General features: G+C 38.3%; 2 protein-coding genes across 4 annotated transcripts; one reads left to right on the top strand and one right to left on the bottom strand.

Annotated features, from left to right (window-relative positions):
* Nucleotides 1-12,334: 12,334 nt before the first annotated feature.
* Nucleotides 12,335-13,735, top strand: LOC130993483 (actin-depolymerizing factor 7-like). Its single transcript, XM_057918384.1, has 3 exons — nucleotides 12,335-12,498; nucleotides 13,068-13,327; nucleotides 13,414-13,735. The coding sequence occupies exons 1-3, from the start codon at nucleotides 12,496-12,498 to the stop codon at nucleotides 13,562-13,564; spliced, it is 414 nt and encodes a 137-aa protein (XP_057774367.1). The 5' UTR covers nucleotides 12,335-12,495; the 3' UTR covers nucleotides 13,565-13,735.
* Nucleotides 13,736-13,766: 31 nt separating this feature from the next.
* Nucleotides 13,767-17,379, bottom strand: LOC130993481 (uncharacterized). Of its 3 annotated transcripts, none has more exons than XM_057918383.1 (7): nucleotides 17,041-17,305; nucleotides 16,691-16,857; nucleotides 15,100-15,689; nucleotides 14,834-15,026; nucleotides 14,699-14,763; nucleotides 14,405-14,615; nucleotides 13,767-14,317 (listed from the first exon to the last, which is right to left on the bottom strand). In XM_057918383.1, the coding sequence occupies exons 2-7, from the start codon at nucleotides 16,799-16,801 to the stop codon at nucleotides 13,958-13,960; spliced, it is 1,530 nt and encodes a 509-aa protein (XP_057774366.1). In that variant the 5' UTR covers nucleotides 16,802-16,857; nucleotides 17,041-17,305; the 3' UTR covers nucleotides 13,767-13,957. The 3 variants fall into 3 exon arrangements, with proteins under 3 accessions (XP_057774366.1, XP_057774365.1, XP_057774364.1); XM_057918382.1 differs by having other exon boundaries at nucleotides 16,949-17,305; XM_057918381.1 differs by having other exon boundaries at nucleotides 16,691-17,379.
* Nucleotides 17,380-27,574: the final 10,195 nt, after the last annotated feature.

Genomic DNA, 27,574 nt, shown 5'->3' on the forward strand with positions numbered 1-27,574 from the left:
AGATTTGGTTTCGGAACGAGTAGCCACGCGATCAAGGTTGGGTGGAATTTACGCGCTGGGTCACATGATTATCAGATTATGCATTTATGTTGCGGGGCATGTGGCAATGGCATGTTGTGAAAAAGGCACAACCACGTGATATAATCTTTTTTCCCAAAAAATATTATTTTATGTCTCATCATTTTAGTGAATTATAAAAGAATATTCAATTTAAAGAATTCTCAAAATGATACCCAATATTTATAAAAAAATATTATTTATATCCTATTAAAATTCTCGGTTTCCGAAAATTGACGTGGGCTGCCGAAAAGCCTACATAGCTTGCCTATGTGGATATATATTAAAACATAAAAAATAAAAACAAATATACACATCATACTACACGTTGTCGTTTCTGTGAGGTTGGCCCATTTCTCATTCTCTTCTCTTTTCTTTTTGGGTCTGGGCCAACTTCAGGGCCCAGAACCGAGCCCACCCACTTATCCCTAGCCCACTTCCCCTTCGGATATACCCCACCCCGCCTCTCTCTCTCTCTCTCTCTCACTTCACTCAGCGCCGCTCCACTAACCCTAATCCTCTCTTCTCTCTCTCTGACTCCTCGTTTCCTCCCCCTTTTCCACCGCCCTCTTGCCTTGGTTTCTCCAGCGCCTTCAATGGCGATTCTCCCTACCGTTGCTGCTACCCTCCTTAAATCCCTGATGCTCTCTCATGTTGGGATAACGTATTATTGAAGAAAGAAAGGCTCTGCTATTCCTTTCAAGTGTGGTTGATTCTTTGATAATACGAGATTCCCTGCGTGGGTGGTGGTATCACCGGGCTTTCCTGTCCATCGGAGCCCTGTTTAGTGGTTACCTGAGTAGATCTGAGCCGCCGGAGTTCTGACCTTGGCTCCTGCTGTTGGCGGTTCTGTTGAGATTTGAGAAGCTGCTCCGTCGTCCATCCCTGGTCTTGATCATTCAGCTGCCGGAAGGGTCGCTGAGTTCAAGGGGAAAATCTGAGCCCCTGTGTCCCGAGGACACCTTTTCCCCTTTCCCTGAACTTCATCTCTTTCATCTTTCTTTTCTACGTTTATTTCTACTGTCATTTGCTCTCTTCCTCTTGTGCAGATCTGGTGAAGAAGAGACAGAGGAAGAAGCCACAGCTCAGAGGAGAAGAGAAGAAGACGAAGCCTAAAGTGCTTGAGCACGAAGTGGGGAAGATAGGAGGTTCGGGAACCAAGCGGTGAACCCTGGCTAGGCGAAGATACCCAACAGTTTCTGTTTTCTTCTCCATTGCGCCCCATTCTCCAACAAAGGGCGCCACAACGAACCACCAACACCACCACACTCTCTCAATCTCTCCCTCTATTTTCTCTTTATCTCTTTCTAACCTCTCCTTCCGGAATACGACAAACCTGTGTTCGTCACGTGGCCGATGAAGAAGTTGTCGCATCTGCAGAGGTCGCGCGCAGTGGAATTGCGTTGCGCCGTCTTTTGATCTGTGCGCCAACGAATCTGCAAGTGCGAGTGCGAGAGGCATAGATTTGAAGGCGCACAAAGGAGGCATGAAATACTCGCACCAGAAAGCTAGATCCGCTATGGACTGCGGAGGAGTACGAGTGGCAAGGCAGCTTCAACGCTGGCGCCAGTGTCGGAGACCGGGAGAGGAAGGTGAAGAAGATCAAAAAGTCGGCAAATATGACGTTTTCTTGCTTGACGTCATCGTCGAGAAGGAACTCGACGAAGTGGATATTTTTCAAGGATCTCGAGTGAGAAACAAGGTGAGGTTCTGGTCAATCTCGTTCTCTCAGGAAAAGGAGATGAAGAAGGCGACCTCGTCGTCGGCGTAGTCGCCGGCTTCGTCATGTGACGAGAAGAATGGGGGAATTGAGACCATAAGGAGAGTTGCGAAGGCTCCGGCGGTTGGAAAACCGCGAATAGAGCGCAAGATGAGGATATGAAGAAAAAGAAAACGTTTATGTCGTGCAGGCTGAGGAGATGAGCGAGAGAGAGAGATAACGTGTATTTTGTTTTTTATTTTTTTTCTTTTCAATCCACGTAGGCAAGCCATGTAAGGTCTCTAGCAGTCTACGTAAATAATAACTCTTTTTATACATTGGGTATCATTTTGAGAATTCGTTAGGTTGGAATATTTTTTAAAATTCGCTATGGGACATAAAATGCCATTTTTGCATCTTTTTTCTAATACCCACTCCCTTCCATAATACTCTATCCCTCCCTTTTCTTGGTTATTTGATTTGGTGATTGAGATATATAATATTGATAAGATTAAGAAATAATTAATTTAATTTTGAGTGATAAATAATTATCTAATACTCTATTTGATAGGCTTGATAAGGCCCATACAACAAATCTATATTGTTTTATTTAGTTATTTGGTATCCATGATATACAATGAGAAAGGCTCGTTGTTTTTTTGGAACGGAGAAAGGCTCATTTTAAACTAAGGCCAGGTGAAAAAAAATTATTGTTTCTCTACACATAAGATATCTAGTATCCACCATCGGATAGATTTCTCATCTCAACAGTACCCTTAGAGCATCCACAGCGTGGCTGTGGCGCCCTGGGTCGATCCGCGTAGAGCACGCCTCGGTTGCGCTGTGTCTATGCTAAGCAACATGTCGTTGGGGAGAAAAGTATGATCGCGTGTCTCGTGCGACGCGCAGAAATTTATAAAAAGAAAAATGAAAAATTACAGAAGAGAGGAGAGATAGATTGCAGGCCAGAGAAAGAAGATGGGAGAAGAAGAAGAAAAAGAAAGAGTGGGGTGGGTGGGCGGGTAGGTAGGATTGATTTTGACTTTTTTTAATATTTTTAATATGTTTTTGTTTTATCTATTGTTTTTTATTTTTTAAAATTTGGCATTTTTTAATTCCTTTTAATTTTTAACCTAATTTTTATTTATTGTATTGTATTTAAAATAATATAATATTTATTGTTAATTTTTAATAAAATATTAAATTTTAAAATTGAAAGAGTAATTTTTTCGTAATTTTTAATTATTATTATTTAAATTATGTAATTTTTATTTTTATTGCAATGTTTGAATTTTAAGTTTAATAAAATTTTAAAATTTTAAAATAAAAGTGCAGAATTTGAAACACTATGAAAATGAAGATTTAAGATACAAGTTAAGATACAAGAGATGTGGAGACTGTGTCTTAGGTGGGAACCACCACCTAAAACACAATCTAAGACGCAAGGACTGTGAATGCTCGTAGATTAACTTCGGGGTAATTGCACAAAATGTTACCAAACTATGGTATTTGTATCAAAATTGTTACTAAATTTTAATTTGTTTCACAATAAATACTAAACTTATATTTTGTATCATTAAGGTTTTTAATTCAAGTTCTCTAATAAATTTATTCCATGTGGCAGTTAAAATCCATGTGGTCATTGATAATGAGTAAGGATCTCATCAGCTATTCTATTCTAGAAGGCGGGATTTTGTTAACTTAGTTATCAAGAAATTACTAACCATAGGAAACATTGGATCACCATAGGGACACGGAAATGAGAGTCAGCAGCGCTGACTTGGGCTTTAGGCACACTTGGTTTAAAGAACGTAGACGCATTACCCAGTAACCAGAGTGGGGGATCCAGCGGCGTAGACGAAATTCAGCGCAGACTAAAAAGGGCGGTTCGGCCTCATGGTAATGCCTGAAGAAGACTTAGAAAAGGAAGCATTCCTAGCTGGAGCAAGGACTAAAAGGATGGCTGCGCAGATAAAACCAAAAGGCGACACAGACGAAGGGTTCAATTACGTCTTGTATGAGTGTCAGCACAGACGAAGGCTCGTTCAGGCGAAGTCGGCGCAGACGAAAGTTCATTTGGATGAAGTCAGTGCAAACGAAGGGCGGAAGCAACCAGTGTTGGCGGGAGGACCACACGTTCATCATAAAGCTGCAAATTAGTTAGAAAAGCTTTTTGATAGATAGTGATTCATGATCGTACACCGCTTGTGGAGTACGTGAGTGACTTGTAAAGTCTTTTTTACCCTTCGCCCTAATGTAATTCTATAAATACCTCATGTAATCCATCGTTAGAGACAGGTAAAAAATATCTTAAGAAATCTACAAGTTCTTCGTCTGCAAGTTTCTTTTCCATTCTGAATCACACAGGTTAATCCGAGCGCCTTCTTCACTCATTTAGATCTAGGTTTGAATGTTAAGCTTTACCAGTCATCTCCATCTAAATCAATTAATTAAAAGATTTGCCACATCATTTTTTTATAAAATAAAGTAAATGAAAGAAAAACTAAAAGATTGGAGATAAGTTGAAAACAAACCTCTCGAAAGGAGCAAAGCTGAGAGTAACAAGGAAAAGCCAACTAACAAATCTTGCTTGGTTCAACATGAAATTTTGTCAATTTTAATCATTAAAAATATACAAACTAGAGAAGAGACTCATTATTTTGGATACATATACTGAACTTAATAGGAATTTAATATTAGACATGCGCAGGTAGAATAGCAAAGTCATTTCAGAAAAAAAAAAAAAAAAGAAAACTACATGCTTTGTTAAGAAAATTATATACATCTTCTCGTTGTCTGAATACCATTACTGTATCTTTGGTCTACTTTTGGTGAAGAAACACATTGTTTTACTCAAAGTGGCAGCTGTTTAAAGGAATGCTATAGATAGAGTTCAAGTTTGCAAAGGCATACCATGTGTTTAATAGAATGCAAGTTCAAGACCGTGGGAGCCTCAGCTCTTCCCTGAAATTTTACTTTTTTTTTTCTTTTGTTTACTTTTTTCGGTTTTTAATTTATAATTGATTAAAGAATTGTAGTAACATGAGTAATGTTTATCTACAGATGCATATTGAAGTAATATCAACAATGTTTAACCCATTTTATATAGTGTATTTCAAAAAGTCTTACATTTTTAGTGATCACCTCAATGAATTCAATGAATTTCAAAGGCTTGTGTAGTTGAATCTTGTAATTGTTGTCAATGAGGCAACTCTTTTTCAAGTTCTAGTATGCTCTTTGCAGTGAAAAGAGACAAATGAACCTTGTGATCGGAAGCGCAGAGGAGGAGAAAATTTAGCAAACGAATTTTTTTGATATTTGGGAGAAGAATTTCGCTCTTGTTTCCGCAATGCTAATCTGTTGTAGTGTGCTGTAGTTAGGGATGTCAATCTAGCCCGAAACCTGTGGGCTGACCCGATTAACCCGCCACCCGAGAGGGTTAAGGTTGAATATTTTCAACTCGATAAAAGTTACAACCCAATTAGCCCGTAATCGAATAGCCCGGTACCCGAGGCCCGACTAACCCGATGGGCTAGCCCGAAATCCGAATACTTAATATTAAATATTTAGATATAAAAATAAAAAATGATAAAATATTATAAAGTCTCATCATTTCACTTTTTTGTATTTTTGAGATGCTTTGCTTCTATGAATTCAAACTATTGTTGGATATTTTATTGTTTTTTTGTTAACAAAGTTGAACATTTTATTGTTACCAACTTATTTTATATGTTATGCAATCTTGATGTTTTTTTCAATATCTTATATTTTTGCATTTCATGCTTGCTATATAATTTATATCTTTGATTTCTATGTATATTTTATACATTATATATTAGATCATTAAAAATAACAAAATACAAATGATTATTTTATTTTACGCATTTAAGCCGACTAGTCCGATGGGCTAGCCCGAAACCCTAACGTTTAGGGTTAGTGTTGAAAATTTATAACCCGACAAAATCCTCAACCCGATTAGCCCACACCCGATTAACTCGAAACCCGATAGGGCTGGCCCGAAATTCGGTGGGCTGGCCCGATTGACATCTCTAGTTGTAGTTGTAGGAGACTAGGAGTAGGAGTTTATGTAGGTTATAATAGGTTTCCTTCTATTTACTTTATTTTATAAAAAAATGGTGTGGCAAATCTTTTAATTAATTAACTTAGATGGAGATGACCACATGGATTTTAACTGCCACATGGAATAAATTTATAGAGAACTTGAATTAAAAACCTTAAATGATAAAAATACCATAGTTTAGTATTTATTTTGAAACAGATTAAAGTTTAGTAACAATTTTGATACAAATACCATAGTTTAGTAGTAACATTTTGTGCAATTAACCCATTAACTTCTCCAGACAAAATTACCCTCTGCAAAATTCACCCCGCCATCCTCATCACATTCACCCCATCACTCCCTTCGCCTCTCTCTACAAAATTATCCCTCTTCATTCGTCTTCTTCGTCTTATTCAAAAATCCTTGTAAGCGTTGTTAGAGTCTATCAGATAGGCTAGGAGGCTCTGTTGATTTCTCTCCATCATTTCTTACTAAGCAGCGTGATATTCTTCATTTTGATATAAATTGTATCTGGATTTTGACCATATTTTGAGATGTAATAGAAGATATCGAGAGCCTTCATCGGCGACTAGAAACGCCGTCGCTGGTCAGAAACACCGACCAGGGAAGCCCAAAATCGAGAAATCGAGAGCCTTCATCGACGACAGAAAACGCAGCTACCGATCCGATTCATATGTTTAATTTGGCATTCCTTAAAAATAGAGAAACGAAATAAAATTTCTCATGAATGGAGAATAGAAAAATTCTTATAAATCGAGAATAGATAATTTCTTTTCTTTCTTTTTTTTGAGTAGGAGAATTTCTTTTTCAAGATTATGTAATTTGGTTCACAACCTTGATTTCAAGATTTTTTTTTTTTCAAGATTATAATGGAGCCTCATGAGAATTGATGAGAATTGGACGTCTTGATTTGGATTTGCTGAGAATTGTTGAGACTTGAGAATAGTTCGGATTGGATTTGCTAAGAATTGCACATCTTTTTTCTTTTTCTTTTTCTTTTTTAAATGTTGGGGCATATTTATCTTTTTCAAATTTTAAGTAGATTAGAATTGTAAATCCTAAACAATCTAAATTTCAAACTGGAGTATAAACATGAATTTCATACCATCTAAATTTCATATATAGTATATCAAACACATGAAAATTATACCAATAACCCATTATTAATCTAACATATCTTGGCTTAAGCTATTTCATCATATCCTAATACGGCTATCAAACGAGCCGGCCATATTTGGTAGCCTAGATAAATCCTAAATAGCAAACATATATGAGGTTATCTTGGTGTTTGGTATTGTATAGGGCAAAATTTGTATGAAGCCCAATAAAGTTTATTCGGTCCGACTAGACGATCCAATCGGACGGGTCAGACTCGATCCATATCGAAAGTCCAAATTTGAGCCCATAGACATACAGGTTCGTCATGTCAAACCCTTGAAAGGGCTGCTACTTGGTGAACAAGAAAGGCAATGAGGCATGGTGGTATATCTTTTCCTAAAAGGTCGGAACAGTTAGGGTGGAACTTAAGCTTAGAAGCAACCCTAGCCACCAAGGGACTACTATATATATAACCCGACTAGGTCAGACGACCCATCCAATCATTCATACTCTAATCACTGCTACATGCACTTATACTCTACATGATTTGCTTTCTTGCTGAATCAATCCGCCTCCACGCTCTCACGGTCTGAAGTTCAGAACAACCCTGACCCGTCAGGCTGACTAGTCCGACCAGCCAGACCTACTACTTCAACCCTACTCTATTATTTCATCAATTTTACGTTTTATTATTATTTTTACGGATTCCGTCAAATATCTTTTATTGTTGAACTGACTTGAGCGTCGGAGGCCCTTCAATTGACACCCCCACCGATGTTCCTAGAAGGGCTCTAACGTGTTTATGGTTCTCAGGTTGCTAGTGCCCGCCGACCCGGACATACCCGACGTCCTATTTTGTGATTCTTTGCTTAATTTAACGGTGATAATTTAACCTTTAATTATGATTTTATTTTATTTATTTTATATAATAAATGTTATGTTTGTCATTTCATTTATTTTATGATCTCTCACTCCCTTGGGTTCGTCAATGGAGACTCACGCTCTCTCTATCTCTCTCTCCCTTATAAGCTGCCGCCACATATGATCTCTTCTCCGGCGAAACCGCCGGCAGCAGCGGCTCCCTTCGACAGCAGTCAAACAGCCACTGTCGCCACCGTTTTTTCATTTTTCAGATCTAGCGCCTCCCAGCCGCAGCCGCCTATCACTTCTCGCTTGCTTTTCTCGACCAAACGACCATCAACGAAGAACATCGACGCCACTGCCTCTCTGCCCGTCTTCTCCGGCAGCCGTGGCGCGACACCGCTCGATGACGTCGGCTCCTCCTTCGCCTCTCTCTTTTATCTCGACCAGACCGCCACATCTCCCACAACGAAGGCGGTGACAGATCCGTTGAAGGTAGAGGAAAGTGTGTTGAAGCCCAGATTCGACAGTAGCGGCGCAGGAGGCTTGGGCGGCGTGGCCGCGTCTTTCCCCTCCTGCTCCGAAGGGCGCCAGAGGGAGGTGTGTCGAACACTTGCTTGAAGGTGTCCAGCTCCACGACGATTACCTTATTGGCCGGAGCTGTTAAACGACATGGCGAGGCAGCTGGACGATGCGTCCAGAAATAGCAGAGAGAGAGTGAGTACAAATGAACATACTAAATGTTCGTCGATATGTTCGTAGGAAAACAAATAAACATATTAATGTTCGTCGATATGTTCGTAGGAAAACAAATGAACATACTAATGTTCACCTATTATGTTCATCGACGGATCAGGTCCCAGAATGGGAAGAGATGAATTTTCAGGATTTGTTCAACGAGATCCCAGATTTCGGTGGATTTGAGTGGACATATTTGCCATTTTCGGATTAAATAAATGTAATTAACCAATATTTAAAAAAATCAAATCAGGAAATTATATGAACCGTTGATTGGAGTGAGATGAATGGCCTTGATTTGGTCTTTATTCTCTATCTAGGGGAGTGATTTTCATAGAATGCAACCATATATATATATATATATATATATATATATATATAGGGTCGCATTCTACAGAAACAGAGCTTATACAAGAACATCATAAACATCGAACATGCATTGAACATGGCAGTAAATGTTGTTGAACGTACAAATAATTTGTTGAACTTTTGGTGGCTGAGGGATTCGAACCCTATTCATGTTCAACACAATTCCGCTTTGAACGTTGAACGAACGAACGCTGACCGTTAGATTAGATAAGATCAACGGCTGAGATTAAGACTCTATACTCCGCCTATATTTGTGTTTCTATTGAACTCTCCCCTATATATAGGGAAGGGCTACCGTAAAAACACTTCTTAAAGTAAAAATAAAAAAGTTTTTCAATGTACAAATTTTATGTAGAACACGTATGAATTCATCCAACAGGGTTACGAATTGTGAAAAATAAATTTTTGGTATCTCTGAGATTCGAACTCAGGATCACGAATTCATCCAACAGGGTTACGAATCAACCGTAGATCTTGATGATTTTAGGCTGAAAATTATTTATATTTTATATTTTAAGAAGTATTTTTATTCTAGCCATTCCCTATATATATATATATATATATAGTAAAAAATTATTTTTTCACAATTCGTAACCCTGTTAGATGAATTCATACGTGTTCTACATAAAATTCGTACATTGAAAAATATTTTTATTTTTATTTTAAGAAGTGTTTTCACGGTAACCCTTATATATATATATATATCTATGGAGAAGTTCAATAGAGACTAGTATATATTCAAAGAACATGGACCAAATCTCAGTTGTTGATCTTATCTAATCTAATGGTCAGCATTCGCTCGCGCAACGTTCAACGGGATTTTATGTTGAACGTATACATGGTCGAACCCCAGAAACCCCAAATATTCAATATAATTTTATGAACGTTCGTTTAACGTTCAAAAAAATTACTGATATGTTCAACAGTTCGTGGTCTTCATAGAATGCGACCATATATATATATACTCCCTCCGTCCCATAAGCTTAGGCTGATTGGGATTTTCACAAAGATTGAGAAAAATCATTGGAAATGAAAATATATAAGTAAATTTCCTAGTATGCCCATATTTATTATTTAATGATGTATTAAAGTGAGAGTAAATTAAAGAATTAAATAGGGATATAATAGTAAATGAGTAAAAAAATATTACTTTTTATGGAAACAAGTCTATATAAATGGGACATTAAAAAAAGGAAAACAAGCCTAAGCTTATGGGACGGAGGGAGTATATATAGGGTTAGGATCAAGTGAAAACCACATCTTTTCGTAAAAACGGAAAACCATGAAAAAACACGTAAAATACATGAACAATAGATAATCAGGTCGTGAATAATTATAATACATAAAATTCATGAACAAGAGATGGTCGGATTATGTATGCATATCTCTCTTGTTCATGTATTATATATATATATATATATATATATAGGGGAGGGCTAGAATAAAAACACTCTTAAGTGTATAAAATATAAATGATTTTCAGCCCTTAGATCATCAAGATATACGGTTGATTCGTAACCCTGTTGGATGAATTCGTGGTCCTGGGTTCGAATCCCAAAGGTAACAAAAAATTATTTTTCACAATTCGTAACCATGTTTGATGAATTCGTAACCCTGTTGGATAAAATTCGTATATTAAAAAACGTTTATATTTATATTTTAAGAAGTGTTTTTACCGTAGCCCTCCCATATATATATATATATATATATATATATATATATATAGGGAGAGGTTCAGGAAAGAACCATAAATAAAAGAAGACCGGAGAACCATTTTCAGCCATTCGATCATCAAGATCTACGGTGGATGCATCACCTTGTTGAATGAATGCAGATCCTGGGTTCGAATCCTGAAGGGAGCATTTTTTTTATTTTTTTGAGTGCATTAATTTTAACAGCGGATACATTAATTTTTACAGTGAATGCATTAGATTTGATGGTTCTCCCGTTCTCACAAATAATGTAGTTCTCTCTAGAACCACACCCTATATATATATATATATATATATATATATATATATATATAGGGGTGGGCTAGGATGACAACACTCTTAAGTGTATAAATATAAACGTTTTTTCAAATTACGAATTTTATCCAACAACGAATTCATCCAACATGATTACGAATTGTGAAAAATAAATATTTGCTACCTTTGGGATTCGAACCCAGGATCACGAATTCGTCCAGGAGGGTTACGAATCAACCGTAGATCTTGATGATCTAAGGGTTGAGATTCATCCATATTTTATACACTTAAAAGTGTTTTTATTCTAGCCCTCCCCTATATATATATGGTGTGGTTCTAGAGAGAACTACATTATTTGTGAGAATGTGAGAACCATCAAATTTAATGCATCCATTGTAAAAATTAATGCATTCGCTGTTAAAATTAATGCACTCAAAAAAATAAAAAAAAATTGCTCCCTTCAGGGTTCGAACCCATGATCTGCATTCATCCAACAAGATGATACATCCACCGTAGATCTTGATAATCGAATGACTGAAAATGGTTCTCCGTTTTTTTTTTTATTTATGATTCTTTCTTGAACCTCTCCCTATATATATATATATATATATATATATATATATATATATATATATATATATTCATGGTTTTCCGTTCGGACGAAAAGTTTATATTTTCACTTGATCCTTTACCAATATGTGATTGTAACTAGTTATATGCACAGCATATAATTGGCTAGAGTCCAAAATTCTAGGGGGGCATTTTTTAACCCAAAAGTGCGTGTATGTGTACATTTATGTATTATGTTTTCAAGAGACATCCAAAAACTTTTCTTTGTAAGAGGTCTTGGGTTCAATTCTCACCTGCATGCGGGTAGTTTTCCCACATTTGTGTGGATAGTGGTGCCGTCTACGTGCGGTTGTTTTCCCACATTTGTGTGGATAGTGGTGCCGTCTACGTGCGGTTGTTTTCCCACCTTTATATAGTATAGAGGTCCCGTCTGCGTACGAGTTGCTTATTAGATTTTATTAGATTATATATTAGACACATAAATATTTATATATTTTAAAAATATATATATATTATGTTTTCAAAGACTAATAGCCATTATTTTTTACTTAAACCCAAACAACAACATCGATGATAAAGCCAGAAAGGTGAGTTAAGTGTTTCACCTTTCAAAAAAATTATTTAATAAAATATATTTGTTAAATTTGGTTATAATTTGTTTGTTTTTTTTTTTTTTTTTGGTAATAAGGATTGTCCCCCTTGTTTTCTTTTTTTGTTTTGTGAGTGTGTCTACCGTGTTTTTTTTTAATCTTTATAGAAGTAAAGAAAATTTTCATATGAGATCTAGTAAATTTGAGGGTATAGATTAATTTGAATATGTTAATTAATTAAAAAATGATGGAATAAAAAGTTGGTTAGAATATGGGAAAGTATCGAGCGAAGAGGGAGTAAGACTATTCTTAACCCTGTGTTTATATAATGTTCGCCCGCATTTCTCTCTCCTTTTAAAACCACCCTACTTCCTCCTCTCCACATTCATGCCATTCCTCTCTCTCCCTTTTCCTTAATTTTTTATCCTCTTCTGCAGGTGTTTCTTCCCCTCATTTGAAGACAAAATGGTACACGCATTTCTGCCTCTTCCACTCACTGCATGCTATTTTTTTCCTTATTTTGATTCAGTTTCTTAAGAAATAAGAATGCCAGATATAGTTGATCTTCCGTCGTTTGGATCGTTTCCAAGATTGATGCTGATAATTTTAATTTTGGACTTGGACGCATGAGATTAATCGGTTATGGCTCATGAATCTAGTAATGAATTGACTCATCGTATATATATATTTATTGAAGAGATATTGTGATTCCAGCGTCATGCCAGATTCAATATTTCCTTGAGCTGATATTTTCCTAATTTATGCTGAAAATCTCTGGACAGAATGCTTCTTTTGTTTTGTTTTTCTTCTTCTATGGTATGTGCTTTCTCTTTCCGCGTGATATTTTTTTGCGGAAGAATCCATGGATACTCTGTACATTTTCCGATGTGCGGTTATAATCAAACTAGTGCGATCAAGAGGCCGAAGGGGAGAATAAATCATTGTCTCCCTTATTTAAGAGACATGAAGACGTTTGAATGTTTATTTGAATTGAATTGATAAGGAGATGTGACTTGTTGTGTTTGTGTGTGGTTTAGGCGAATTCTGCATCTGGGATGGCGGTGAACGATGAGTGTAAGCTCAAGTTCCTGGAACTGAAAGCAAAGAGAAACTACCGTTACATCACCTTCAAGATTGAAGATCAAGAGGTGGTGTTGGACAAGCTTGGCAGCCCTGATGACAGTTACGACAAGTTCACATCGTCTCTCCCTGCTGATGAGTGTCGCTATGCTGTCTATGATTTCGACTTCACCACTGATGAAAAATGCCAGAAGAGCAAGATCATCTTCATCGCATGGTACCTAATTATCTATTTATGCATACTAAATTAGAGTATGTTTCATTTTTCAAAAATAATCTGGATATTGTATTCTTGATTTACAGGGCACCTGAGACATCCAAAGTGAGAAATAAGATGGTCTATGCTAGCTCAAAGGACAGGTTTAAGAGGGAATTGGAAGGAATCCAAGTTGAGCTGCAAGCAACTGATTACAGTGAAATGAGCATGGACATTGTAAAAGCACGTGCCGCCTGATGCTCTCCCATCCCTCTACACTTTCATGTTTTTCCAAAAACTTTCCTTGTTTTCTTGTTTCACAGCACACATTTGTGCCCTACTTTTTTTTGTCTTAGTTTACTGTAATTCTCCGATTCACGAACTACCTCGTATGCTTTGATATGCAATAGTCTTTGTGTTGTTTTGATATGTTTCTTTTTTCTACTGCCACTCTCTTCTCTTCAAGCCAAGACTAATGCTTTTATTCTCTAAACAAACACATAAGCAACTCAAGGGGGGTTACAAAAATACAGTTCAACACAATTCAGATATTCGTTTTGTATATCTATATCACTATATGTATCTGTGAAAGAAGAAAAAAGAAAAAGAAGAAGAAGAAGAAGATGACGATGATGATGCTTAGGTACCTACCTACATTTGCTTATTATGACTCTGCCAGTATTCTCTTTCCCAAGTGTCTACTTGCTTCATACCATCATCTTTCGTTTCAATAACAGAATGAAGAGAAGCAGGGTCATACGGCGGAGGCATGGCGCATGGCTCTGTCAAGGCAGGACCTACCACTGAATCAGTCATGAATTTCTTCTCATTTCCCTTTGCAGGACACGCCATCAGCTCCGAGCAAAGTTCAAAGGCTTTCTCAGGTACGGTGGGCTTGTATTTTAAGAGCTTAGCGTACTCGCTCAACAGATGGAACATGTAGTCGTAAACAAAATCCATCTTCAGTTCGTCTTGGATGAAACTGCTTGCAGCCTTGCCAATGGCCTGTGCCTGTTACTCAGATAAAGAAACACGACTCAAGATTTATACGAGCCAAAATAGATATAAGAGGAAATCTTATTTCTTTCTGATTATCACCTCTTCCTGATGGCTATTTCCCCACTCCACTGCGTGTTTAATGGATCTGCACTTGTCCTCGTCCTTAACCGGCCAGTAATGTTTTAAGGGCATCAAGCTTCTCGTGAAGAAGTCGTAGTAAATAGGCTTCACGAGCAGTGTAACAGAATCACATGCCAGAATGTACTTCTCACTCACAGACCATGCCGATCCTTCAATATAGATTTTGAATCTGTATTCATTTTGAGATGAAGTTTATCATCGGATTTTGAAACCAAAGAAAGGAGATATCTACAGTCAAGAGGATCTCCCAACCTGTGAATGCATTGGCTTGCTAAATCTGATTGTTTGTAACCCTGCTTCTGTTCCTGCCCCCAGTCCTGCAATTTCGACACCCTTGTCAAATTTCACTGAGTGCCACGAACCAGAAGAGGTCAAAGTTCGTTTTACCTGAGCGTAGACACGAGCATTCCAGTCCTGTTTCTCCGATACATTACACTTGAGTAAGTCCATCCTTGTGGCAGCTACAACTGGATTACCCTTCCAGTAAGCATATGGCTCCCTATCTCTCCATCGAGTCCTCGTATTCCCCTCTTTCAAGTCCTTAGACAATGCCTCCCACGGCTTTATATTGATCTCGGGCCTAATTAATCATAGCATTAGCAGTCAGTTACAACAACGCCACAATCAAAACTACGACTATGAAAAAAACGTACCAGCCCCAAAAGGACCAGTCTGGAAACACAATGTCCAGTGTGGAGTCATTGCCACAGTATCGGAACAGTGGAGGAGGGGCGGGGTATTTGGGAGCGCGGAAAGTGTCCTTCTTGATGATTGGCCAATCAACACAATCGAACATGAGGTCCAAGTCAGGGAGTTTGCCTGGATACCGCCTCAGCAACTGTAAGATCCCCCATAGTGTGAAAGTATCTCTGCTCTGAAACGATTTTCTGTATCTTTCCACGTATGCTTTCCCGTCTACTACTACCAGTCGGAAATTTGCTGTCCGACTGGCACTCATCACCATCTCTCTAGTAATACCTGTCTCCCTCCACGGCCACAGATCATCATAGATCCAACGGAAGTAATCCGGACAAGATGGGGGTGGCGAAGACGAATGGTGTTTAGCTTCAGCTAAAATCTGGGACGGGTAGTAATTGGCAGGGCAGGTTCTAGAACGTTCACCCAATGAACAGTTTAATGGGATGTTTATGGGCTTGGGAGCAGTCTGGAGATTTTGAGTCGAACCAGAACCGACTACTTCCGGTGTAAACACTGGTCTTTGAGGGGAATTTGTATCCATCAACTGCAACAACATATCAACTTATAACATCACCTAAGGCTTGGAATGATATAATCAAGTGTATTTTGAGAACTCATTCTGCAGTTAATCTTGAATGCTAGTCCATTTGTCTTTTCGTATGCACAAACTTTGAATTATTTGAAAGAATGAAATACAATGAATTTCTTGAGTATTATAACATCTTCCATGTTCTAATGCTGTTTAATTCGGGTTAGCTAGATTTTAGATATTCTCCACTAAATAGTGTTCTTTAAATCAGTATATACTTTATCTTAGATTATTTGACGAATCTAACCATGAGACTGCATAGAAAATGTGATGCTGAACAAAATTAGACAGAATTAATAAAATAAAAAAAAATATGAGAAAGTAAACCATGAGTTGTACTGGTACAACATTATATAGGAAAAATGATCATCAAATACACCATTTATGTTCATTAAAGATACAAATCCATTATCAATGCTGTCCAAGACTAACAAGTAGCAATAATTTATCCATCGATAATGGGCTTTAATTGTTTTAATAATTTACATAGCTTAAATTGCACTGTGACTGACATCTAAGTAATTGTCATAACTTGAAAAGTAGGTTAACTAATTCTAAATAATTCTAAGCGCTTGAATTATTCAAAAGTTACAGTATAGTTATAAACTTTACACTCAAAGCTTATTACTATAATGTTTGCCGTCCATAAATTAGTGGCGCGCACATGTACTAGATCACATTCCAGGACCACAAAACGACACGTACCCATCTTACATTTTCTTAGTCAAATAAATTCCCTTTTTTCCTCTCATTCAAACACCTACATCAATAATGTACAAACAACTATGGAATTCAAATAACAATTGAAAAAGGATCTGAAATCATTTTTTGGTGTCCGTCACAGTCAAGAAGAATGCATTAAAATATTCGAGGAAAAATGATAATCCCAATCCAAGGCAAAATAAATAAATGAAGTAATGAAAGAGTTTTGAGTTATGTCGGCAAAAAAAACTTACGGCGGCAGAGGAGTCGAGATAGCGCGTGCAAATGAAGGCGCCGAGAGTGAGGACGACGAAGAAGAGCGCCACCAGCGACGATTTCGCCAACGGCCGCCGGATCGCCTCCATGTCTAGAATGTGTTGCTCTCCACAGTCCGCGGGCAGAAAAAGGATACAGAATCTCACTAACAAACAAGAATCTCTTGATAAAAGCTGATTTAGATTTCGAATGTAGGAAAGTAATTAATTAGAGGGAGACAAAGATGAGTTGCTCACATTCTTATCGGATTGAAGGAGTTGAATGAAATTTATTTATGGGGCTTCAAAGGAGGTTAAAAAACAGTAGTACCTACGTTACTTGTACTGACCTGGATGAAGAATAACTGGAAAAGAAGATGATTTATTAGTAATGAAACCTTTGACTGCTAAGCTGAAAAAGAGTTGAAGGGGTTTTGAGATGGAGATTGAACTGCTATGTGAGGAAGACGATGAAAGGGCAAAAGTCAGAAAAATTGCACGAGGAGAGAGAGAGAGAGAGATAAGTTTAGTGTGAGAGCAAGGCTCTCTCGTGAGTGAGAAGTCCTAAAACGAGCCAAAAGTAGGCAACCTGCCAATCTGTTTCATGTTTTCACTACATATACAGTTTTACTCCTCAATTTAAATTAAATTCTCTCTCTTTTTCCCCTCTAGAAGGGGAAGGGAATTTGTCGTCAAATATGGTACTTCATCTCTTGTTTTCTGATAGAATGTGGGTGGCCACAATTTTTTTATTTTTATTAAAAAATAAATTAAAAATAAAAAAAGCAAAAAAATAACTACAATATAGAGAATACCATAAAATAACTTAATCCTATTTTTATTTTAAAAAATAAATTTAAATTTTCTCTATTAAACTAAAATGTGGATGGCCACAATGTGGCTGCATAGATTTATTGTTTCTGATATATAGGCATTTAGGGGTGTGAGGATATGAAAGGACTTAATTATCTTACATGATAAATATACATATAAACTGGAAGGTTTCTGTATTAAGGATTTGTTACCTGATTAAGCGAATTGAGTAATTTCACATTCTCTTCCAAATTAGGAGAGTCTGTTTGTTTTTAAAATTTTGTGAATCTAATAAATCAGGTTTTGAAAGAGCACACAATGATTTGAAAGTGACAAATAAAATCAGATTTTTATCCGAGGATATCTCTAGAAAATTTGCATCATCAAACTAATCAAATACTAGTAAGTTTCAGAAATAGAAAAGGGACCTCGTCAAATAAGTGCGATTTGGGCTTGTATGATGTATCCATGATACTCGCCTCCATTTGATGGAGTTTATCGGTATTCCATATTTCCATTTGCACTATCGATTCACACGCATCTACTTATACTTGTATTAATTAGTTAGTTTAAAGTTTATTCACATGTAATTCAAGATATTGTAATTCAAAAAAAAAAAAAAAAGGTTTATTCACACGTATTTAAATTACTTGAGTTCATAAATCCATCGGCACAACATTATTTGTTTCATAAGGGCACGTTTATTCTTAATAGTAGGATTTCTTTAATTTCACAATTCAATAAGATATAAGAGTATTCATAGCGGGGGCGTGCTACCTCGATGCGGCACGTCAGCCCCCCTCCCCCCCCCCCCCGACTCGTGTTGGGTGTGATCCATGGTGCCGGCACTTTGGGAGAGAAAAAGAGGGGCGCGTGTTGTACACGCGTGATCAGAAAAAATATAAAATAAATAATCATTTTTAAAAAAATAATTTTTTTAAACTGACCGATTGAGAGTGAACAACTCTTTCAATTTTCAATTTTTAATTTCCTTTTATCCTCTATAAATAGCACTTCTTCTCCACTTCATTTTTCACATCCTACACAACAATTCTCTCTTCTTCACTCCCTTTTCCATCTTATTCTCTCATATCTAGTTCAAAAATTGAATCGCCAAGTCGACGACTACATGAGGAATTACGCTCAAGGCTCAAGTGTTCCTAGTTCTTCCCCGACGATGGGGTTTGCGCCTTTCTCTCGAGGCTCAAATATTTTCTCCCCAGGCTATCTTCCAACCTCGGCAAACCCAAGCCCCGTCGTTGAAGCCGATGCAGCCAAAGACGTTGAAGGCCTGCACCGGGTACATCTCCATGGAGACGGAGCTCATTTGCATGTTATGGGTGAAGGCTACGTACCCACAACTCAATATTGGGGACGGGCCAAAAGGTTATCCATGGGGAGATATTACCCAGAGATTCAACGACAATAAACCTGAGGGAGCTCATATTCGTGAAAACAAGCATATCAAATTTCACTTTCAACACGTCCAAAAGGATGTCAAGGTGTGGGAGGAGATCTACGACAAATGTAAAGCCAACTAGGGTAGAAGAATAAGTGATGAGCAAGCGCAAGAGATCTACGAGGCCAAGAATGGAGTCCGATTCAAGCATTTCAAAGCTTGGATGATTTTGTGCGAGTGTCAGCGGTTCGTGTCCTAGGGCGAAGATATGCACTCGTCGATGAAGTCGAATGGCTCGGAAGGGCAGGCCACGACAACATCTTCCGAGCCAAGTATCACGGCGAGGCCCCAAGGCCAGAAAGCGGCAAAACGCGACAAAGGCAAGGGGAAGAAAGTCGAGTCCTCATCGAAGAAGGTTCAATACTACGACGCAATGGAACGCGTTGCCAAAGGAATCGAGGAATTTAACACCCAGTTTTATCGCCACAATGAAAAATGAGGCTTTCGATCTCAGAATTCTCAATGCGGACACGTCGAAGATGTCTGAGGCTCAATTGGCATTGCACAACAGCATGCTCCAATAAGTGCTCAAGCGTAGAGGATTGATGTAGTTTAGATTTAAATTATTGTAATTTTTTTAATTAATGTAAAGTAAACGCTGTTGGAAATATGGTTTTAATGCCATATCTGGAAATTATTATTTAATTAAATATTTATTATTTAATTAAAATAATGATTGTATGTTAATCTACATCTCGAGTAGATCAACGTGATATACTTGAAGTCTCAAAACCGATTTCCGATGAGTGAGATATTGTATGTCAAAGTTTGGATGTTGAAGAGGAAAAATAACATTTGTTATGTTATCCCACATTGGAAAACATAGAGATGTTTTTCATGTATAAGAATAGCAAAGCACATGGAGTTAATAAATTGACTTGTGGGCTTGCTAGTGGGCTTGATCTAAGTACTAGCCTCGCGCGCACACACACACGCGCGCCGCCGCCGACGATCGATCGGACGGACGGACGACGACGTCGTCGCCGCCGCCGCCGCCGGACGGGCGGGTCGGGTCGGGTCGGGTCGGGTACGGGCCGCGGCCAAGGACTTGGATCTTGGCAATTGGTGCTTTGGGGTGGTGTTTGGGGCCCAAACTATTTTTTGGACCAACTCCATTGGGCTTTTAATTTTTTGGCCCAACAGAATTATTTTATTGGCCCAACAGAATTTAATTCCCAAGCCCACAACAGCAACAGTTGACAGCAGCAGCAGTTTCAGAAGCACGCCAGCTTCGACTTCTGCATGGCGTCTTCAATTTTGCAGCTGAGTTTCTTCAATGGCTGCGCCCACCGGCCATCATCTTCAACATTTACGGCTTCCAGCCGTTGGAGTGGAATTCAATGTATTGATTTCATACTTACCACATGTCTATAAATAGACTTGTGGAGAGCATGCAGAGAGAACGAACAACACCAACAAAATCCTGCATTCTGCCATTTACACTCACTGCAAACACTTGTGCTCAGTTCTTGATCCTATTAAGTTCGCCGGAGCTCGCCGGATTGTGGTGCTACATCCGACGAGACGTAGTCGTTTTACCTTTGGGGAAGATACGCCAAACCGAAGAGCACTACCGGGGTGATAATCTTCTTGCGGGAAGAGATTCATCTCGACTCGACTTTGTTTATACGTATAATTTATTTATACAGTGTATTTCAGTTGTATCGAATTATTTGAGTTGTAATTTCTCAAATTATTTACTTTGTAATATTTTCAATTATTTTGAGTTGTAATTTCTCAAAATAAATATTTTGTAATATCTCGATCGTGTACCCGGTTCTAACAATCGCAAGAAGATTATTTCTCTGCCGTTGATACACGTTCGAGAAATGGCTCACACCGACGTCAATATGGATGGCTCCACCACCTCTGCAACCATCGGTTCAACCACGTCGTCAATATTTTCCTCGTTTGCATCAACGGGGGCTTCATCGTCAACATCTAGAACTATTGGTCTTGCCGAGAAACCATCAACGTTCTCAGGCAAGAACTTCAAATATTGGCAAGAGAAGATGTTATTCTACCTCACAACCGTGGGGTTTGCCGGATTCTTAATGGAGGATAAACCTCCAACCCCGAGTGAAGGGGAAGGGGAGACAAGCCAAGAAATTTGTGCCGAATATTTGAACTGGTGTCGCGGCGACTACTTGTGCCGTAACACCGTTCTCATGTCTCTGGACGAACGGCTCTACCGTGTTTTCAAGGTTCATGAAACCGCGAAACAATTGTGGGAGGCCCTTGATCTAAAGTATCAAGTGGACAAGGCAAATACTACCAAGTATATTGTCGCCAAATGGTTGGAATATAAAATGGTCGACTCCCGGCCATTGATGGACCAAGTGGAAGAGTTCCAAAATCTTTCACATGAGGTTCAAGCCGAAGGGATGCCCTTGGCGGATGCATTGCTCGTTGCAATCATCATAGAGAAATTACCTCCTAGTTGGAGGAAATTTCAAAACCTTTTGAAGCATGAGCGCTCGGAGATGTCCGTGCCGATATTAATATCCAAGCTTCAAATGGAGGATCACGTGAGAAGTCGTGATCAAAAGGGAAAAGCTCCGATGGAGGCAAAGGCCAATCTCACCGAGAAAGGCGGTCCCTCCAACAAACGTGGTCGCCCTAACCCTAATAATAAGGGTAAAGGGAAGCAAGGCGGACATCAACCATCAAAGTTTGATGGTGTATGTTATAATTGTGACAAAAAAGGTCACATGGCTAAGGATTGCCGCAAGCCAAAGCGGAAGAAAGCAAATGGCAACGTGAACAACGTCGAGAAGGACTTCGACGATTGGAACCACGATGACTTTGCTGCCATGATCTCCGAGGTGAATCATGTGGACAACCCGAACGCTTGGTTCGTGGATACCGGCGCTACCGTCCATATATGCATAAATCGTGAGTTGTTCCACAACTACAAAGAAGTGGAAAACAAAACGATAATGGAGGCTAGCGAACGGACATCCCAAGTCCTTGGCATGGGAGATGTGATTCTTCAACTCACGTCGGGCGTGGAGATCACATTGAAAGACGTATTACACGTTCCAACTGTCCGAAAGAATTTAATTTCGGGCTTTAGGCTTACGAATAAGGATTTTGAATTGTTTTTCAAATCTGACTATGTTGTAATACGCAAGTGGGGAAAGTTCCTAGGGAAAGGCTATGCCTCCGAAGGACTTTTCAAACTTGGTGTAAGAGCTTGTAAGCCTGCCAAGGCTAAGATCAATAAAGATGCATCAACCTCTTCTGCTTACTTGATTGAGTGTTCTGATTTATGGCATTGTAGACTTGGACATGTTAATCTAAATGCTATAAAGAGATTAGTAAAAATGAATTTACTAAAAGTTGATGAATACAACTCACAAGAAAAATGTGAAGTTTGTGTTGAAGCCAAAATGGCTAAGTTACCGTTTAAATCGGTAAAAAGGAGCACTCAACCTTTGGAACTTATTCACACTGATGTTTGTGATTTAAAGTTCGTGCAAACTAGAGGTGGCAAGAAGTACTTTATCACCTTTATAGACGATTGCACAAAGTATTGTTACCTTTACTTATTGAAAAGTAAAGATGAGGCTATTGAAGCTTTTATAAACTTCAAAAATGAAGCCGAGAATCAACTTGGATGTCGAATTAAGATGGTTCGAAGTGATAGAAGTGGAGAGTATGTAGCTCCGTTTGCTGAATTATGCAACGAAAGTGGTATAATCCATCAAACGACGGCTCCTTATTCACCACAATCTAACGGCGTTGCTGAACGCAAGAATCGAACTCTTAAGGAGATGATGAATGCCTTGTTGATTAGTTCAGGATTACCCCAGAACATGTGGGGGGAAACTGTCTTAACGGCCAACTATATCTTGAACAAGATTCCACTCAAAGGGAAAGATGTAACTCCCTATGAGCTATGGAAAGGAAGGAAACCTTCGTATAAATACCTCAAAGTGTGGGGGTGTTTAGCCAAGGTAGAAGTGCCTTTACCAAAGCAAGTTACAATAGGACCTAAAACGGTGGATTGTATCTTCATTGGTCATGCACTTAATAGCAGTGCCTATCGTTTTATAGTGCACAGATCGGAGATACCTGATATACATGTTGGGACAACGATAGAATCAAGGAATGCTATATTCTTTGAAAATATCTATCCTAACAAGGATAAAGGTACATCGAACTCTAATGATGGAGTTGATGGTGATGCTACAGGTTCTAAACCTATGGAAGTAGCTAGTAATTCTACTCAAGTAGATGATGCCACGGGTTCTAATCATGTACCACCTAATAGGAAAAGACCAAGGTCTAAACCTATGGATGTAGAACCGAGACGTGGGGAACGAGTTAGAAAAGCTAATGTCTATGGACCGGATTATGTTGTCTTGATGCTAGATGGCGAACCGGTGATGATTAAAGAAGCTATGTCTGGCTCAGATGCAGCTCTCTGGAAAGAAGCCATCGATATTGAGATTGATTCCATTATGCAGAATCATACTTGGGTGTTAGTGGATCTACCACCTGGAAGTAAAGCTTTAGGATGCAAATGGATCCTAAAGAAGAAGTACAAATCTGATGGTACTATAGATAAGTACAAAGCCCGACTTGTCGTTCAAGGTTTCAGGCAGAAAGAAGGGTACGATTTCTTCGATACCTATTCACCTGTGACCAGACTAACATCTATTCGGATGCTTCTCGCTATTGCTGCCTTGCACAATCTCGAGATTCACCAAATGGATGTGAAAACTGCGTTCTTGTATGGCGAGTTGGAAGATGAAATATATATGAAGCAACCTGAAGGGTTTGTAGTACCTGGGCAAGAGCACAAAGTATGCAAACTTCAAAGGTCTTTATATGGGTTGAAGCAAGCACCGCTTCAATGGCATTTAAAATTTGACAGTGTAATGTTGTCAAATGGATTCAGAATCAATGAGTGCGATAAATGTGTCTACATTAAGAATTCTAATAACGGATATGTTATTGTTTGTCTTTATGTAGATGACATGCTCATCATGGGAAGTAATTCCCGAGTGATTCAAGAAACCAAAGGCATGCTAAGTAAAAATTTTAGCATGAAAGATATGGGCTTAGCTGATGTTATCCTTGGAATTAAAATTCTAAGAAGACCTGATGGTATTACTATAACACAATCTCACTACGTTGAGAAAGTGTTAAAGAAATTCAACGCTTTTGAAAAGCCAATAGCTAAGACACCATGGGAACCTAGTGTGCATTTGAGTGTACACAAGGGAGAACCTGTTGACGCGATAGAATATGCGAAGATTATTGGGAGCTTGTTGTATCTAACAAATTGCACTCGTCCCGATATAGCATGCTCGGTCAACAAGTTGGGCAGCTTTACAGCTAACCCTAGTAATGAACATTGGAAAGTCTTGAAAGGGTTTTGAGATATTTGAAATATACTCAAAACTATGCGATTCATTATACTAGGGAACCCTCTGTACTTGAAGGGTACTGTGATGCAAATTGGATATCTGATGCCAAAGACTCGTTTTCAACGAGCGGTTATGTATTCACTGTGGGGGGTGGTGCTGTGTCTTGGAAATCCAAGAAGCAAACATGTATTGCTAGATCGACCATGGAATCAGAATTCATAGCTTTGGATAAAGCTGGTGAAGAAGCCGAGTGGCTTAAAAATTTCCTCGAGGATATTCCATGTTGGTCGAAACCTGTGTCGTCCGTGATAATTCATTGTGATAGTCAAGCTGCTATCGGACGAGCACAAAATCATTTGTATAACGGTAAGTCGAGACATATTCGTCGATGTCATAATACCGTGAGACATCTGGTCACTAGTGGAGTTATCACAATTGATTATATAAGATCAATTGATAACATAGCGGATCCTTTGACAAAAAGTATCCATCGAGATCAGATGTATAAATTGTTAGGGGGAATGGGTTTGAAGTCCACAAATTAAGGATAATCATAGTGGCAACCCAACCATGATGACTGGAGGATCCCAAGAACTTGGTTCAATGGGACAACTAAGCTATGAAAATCCGTGTGTTGAACACTCGAATTGCCTATTCCTTGTAGAACAGTGAGTGTTCGGAAACCTGCACGTGGTGAGGTTAAGTCTTTGACTTTTAATGACTCTAGAACTCCTCGAAGAGGACAAGTATAGCAGGATACTTGAGTTAAGAGTCACCTATGTAAGTGTGAAGTGGGGCCGCTTCGATTGAAACACTTATGAATCCAAAGAGGTGTTCCAAGGCCTGTAATGGACACAAACGTGAGAACGAATAAGGATTGAAGCAATATTGTGTCAATATTGTTGACTCAGTATACACCGAGGAGGACTAGTTCAAGGAACACAATCCACTAGGCCGCCGGTATACTCGATAATATTGACTATGGCAGGTTCAAAGCCACAAGCTACCTTTCCAAATGCAATGTTGTATCTTAAGAGGACTGAGCTAAGTGTTTGCATACTTTCGCATACTGTTTTCGCACTCATGTGGGGGATTGTTGGAAATATGGTTTTAATGCCATATCTGGAAATTATTATTTAATTAAATATTTATTATTTAATTAAAATAATGATTGTATGTTAATCTACATCTCGAGTAGATCAACGTGATATACTTGAAGTCTCAAAACCGATTTCCGATGAGTGAGATATTGTATGTCAAAGTTTGGATGTTGAAGAGGAAAAATAACATTTGTTATGTTATCCCACATTGGAAAACATAGAGATGTTTTTCATGTATAAGAATAGCAAAGCACATGGAGTTAATAAATTGACTTGTGGGCTTGCTAGTGGGCTTGATCTAAGTACTAGCCTCGCGCGCACACACACACGCGCGCCGCCGCCGACGATCGATCGATCGATCGGACGGACGGACGACGACGACGCCGCCGCCGCCGCCGGACGGGCGGGTCGGGTCGGGTCGGGTCGGGTCGGGCCGGGCCGCGGCCAAGGACTTGGATCTTGGCAATTGGTGCTTTGGGGTGGTGTTTGGGGCCCAAACTATTTTTTGGACCAACTCCATTGGGCTTTTAATTTTTTGGCCCAACAGAATTATTTTATTGGCCCAACAGAATTTAATTCCCAAGCCCACAACAGCAACAGTTGACAACAGCAGCAGTTTCAGAAGCACGCCAGCTTCGACTTCTGCATGGCGTCTTCAATTTTGCAGCTGAGTTTCTTCAATGGCTGCGCCCACCGGCCATCATCTTCAACATTTACGGCTTCCAGCCGTTGGAGTGGAATTCAATGTATTGATTTCATACTTACCACATGTCTATAAATAGACTTGTGGAGAGCATGCAGAGAGAACGAACAACACCAACAAAATCCTGCATTCTGCCATTTACACTCACTGCAAACACTTGTGCTCAGTTCTTGATCCTATTAAGTTCGCCGGAGCTCGCCGGATTGTGGTGCTACATCCGACGAGACGTAGTCGTTTTACCTTTGGGGAAGATACGCCAAACCGAAGAGCACTACCGGGGCGATAATCTTCTTGCGGGAAGAGATTCATCTCGACTCGACTTTGTTTATACGTATAATTTATTTATACAGTGTATTTCAGTTGTATCGAATTATTTGAGTTGTAATTTCTCAAATTATTTACTTTGTAATATTTTCAATTATTTTGAGTTGTAATTTCTCAAAATAAATATTTTGTAATATCTCGATCGTGTACCCGGTTCTAACAAACGCCCCTCAAAGTGAATGTGTTGATCGAAACTGAGAGTTAAGCTTGAAGTTTTTTTTTTTTTCCGAGGGAAGATAAGCTTTAATTAAGTTTGAAAGAATGATTGCAAAAATTAATGAGTAAATGGTCCAATAGTTCTCCATTACCCTTTTTTTTATGAAAAACACTTTATTAAATAAATGAAATGAGTAAATTACAAACTACACTCGGACATACTAAATGGGAAAACAGGCGTGTTAGAGTCATATTTTTAACTCTAAATATTCAATTTATTCGAATAAATCATTTAAGTTTTATCTTCTTCATTTTATCAAAGTCTCTCTTTCATAAAAGATTATTGATCCAAATTTTGTAGTTATTTTTGACAAAATTCTCTTATCAGGACGAATGTACTATGCGACCTAGGTCAACCTCCCGCCATGCTCTATCCTGCCTTTGGCCATCCGATAAAGTATTATTTTTGTTATAAAAATGTCATTTACATACATTAAAATATAATGTATGATTTATTATTATACAAAGTGTAATTTGCTTTTATAAAAAATATAATTTACATTTAAGAAAAATATTATCTTTTTCTTTATTAAAAGAATATGACTATAAAAAGAATTATATTGTACGCTACATTTTTTTTGTAAATTTTCTGACCCAATGTGCTAGATGGAAAATCGAAAGTTTAGAAATGATCGTAAATTTTCAGACCAAAATAAAAAAAGTCTAAATAACTCGAATAAAAAATATTCCTAAATTGGATGGGACAATCAAAATCGATCGAGTGATGACCTGGTCGAAATCGATACTACTAAGGGTTCGTTAACTTTGATAAAAATGAAAGAAAAAATATATTTCATAGTTTCATGTGTTTACTATAGTAGAAAATTTTCTCCAGACAAGGTGAAATATTTTATCGGACAACTCATTTTCACTCATTTTCTCTTAAATGTT

The sequence above is a fragment of the Salvia miltiorrhiza genome, chromosome 7 (assembly GCF_028751815.1).
Source record: "Salvia miltiorrhiza cultivar Shanhuang (shh) chromosome 7, IMPLAD_Smil_shh, whole genome shotgun sequence".
In the NCBI taxonomy this organism is placed as follows: Eukaryota; Viridiplantae; Streptophyta; class Magnoliopsida; order Lamiales; family Lamiaceae; genus Salvia; species Salvia miltiorrhiza.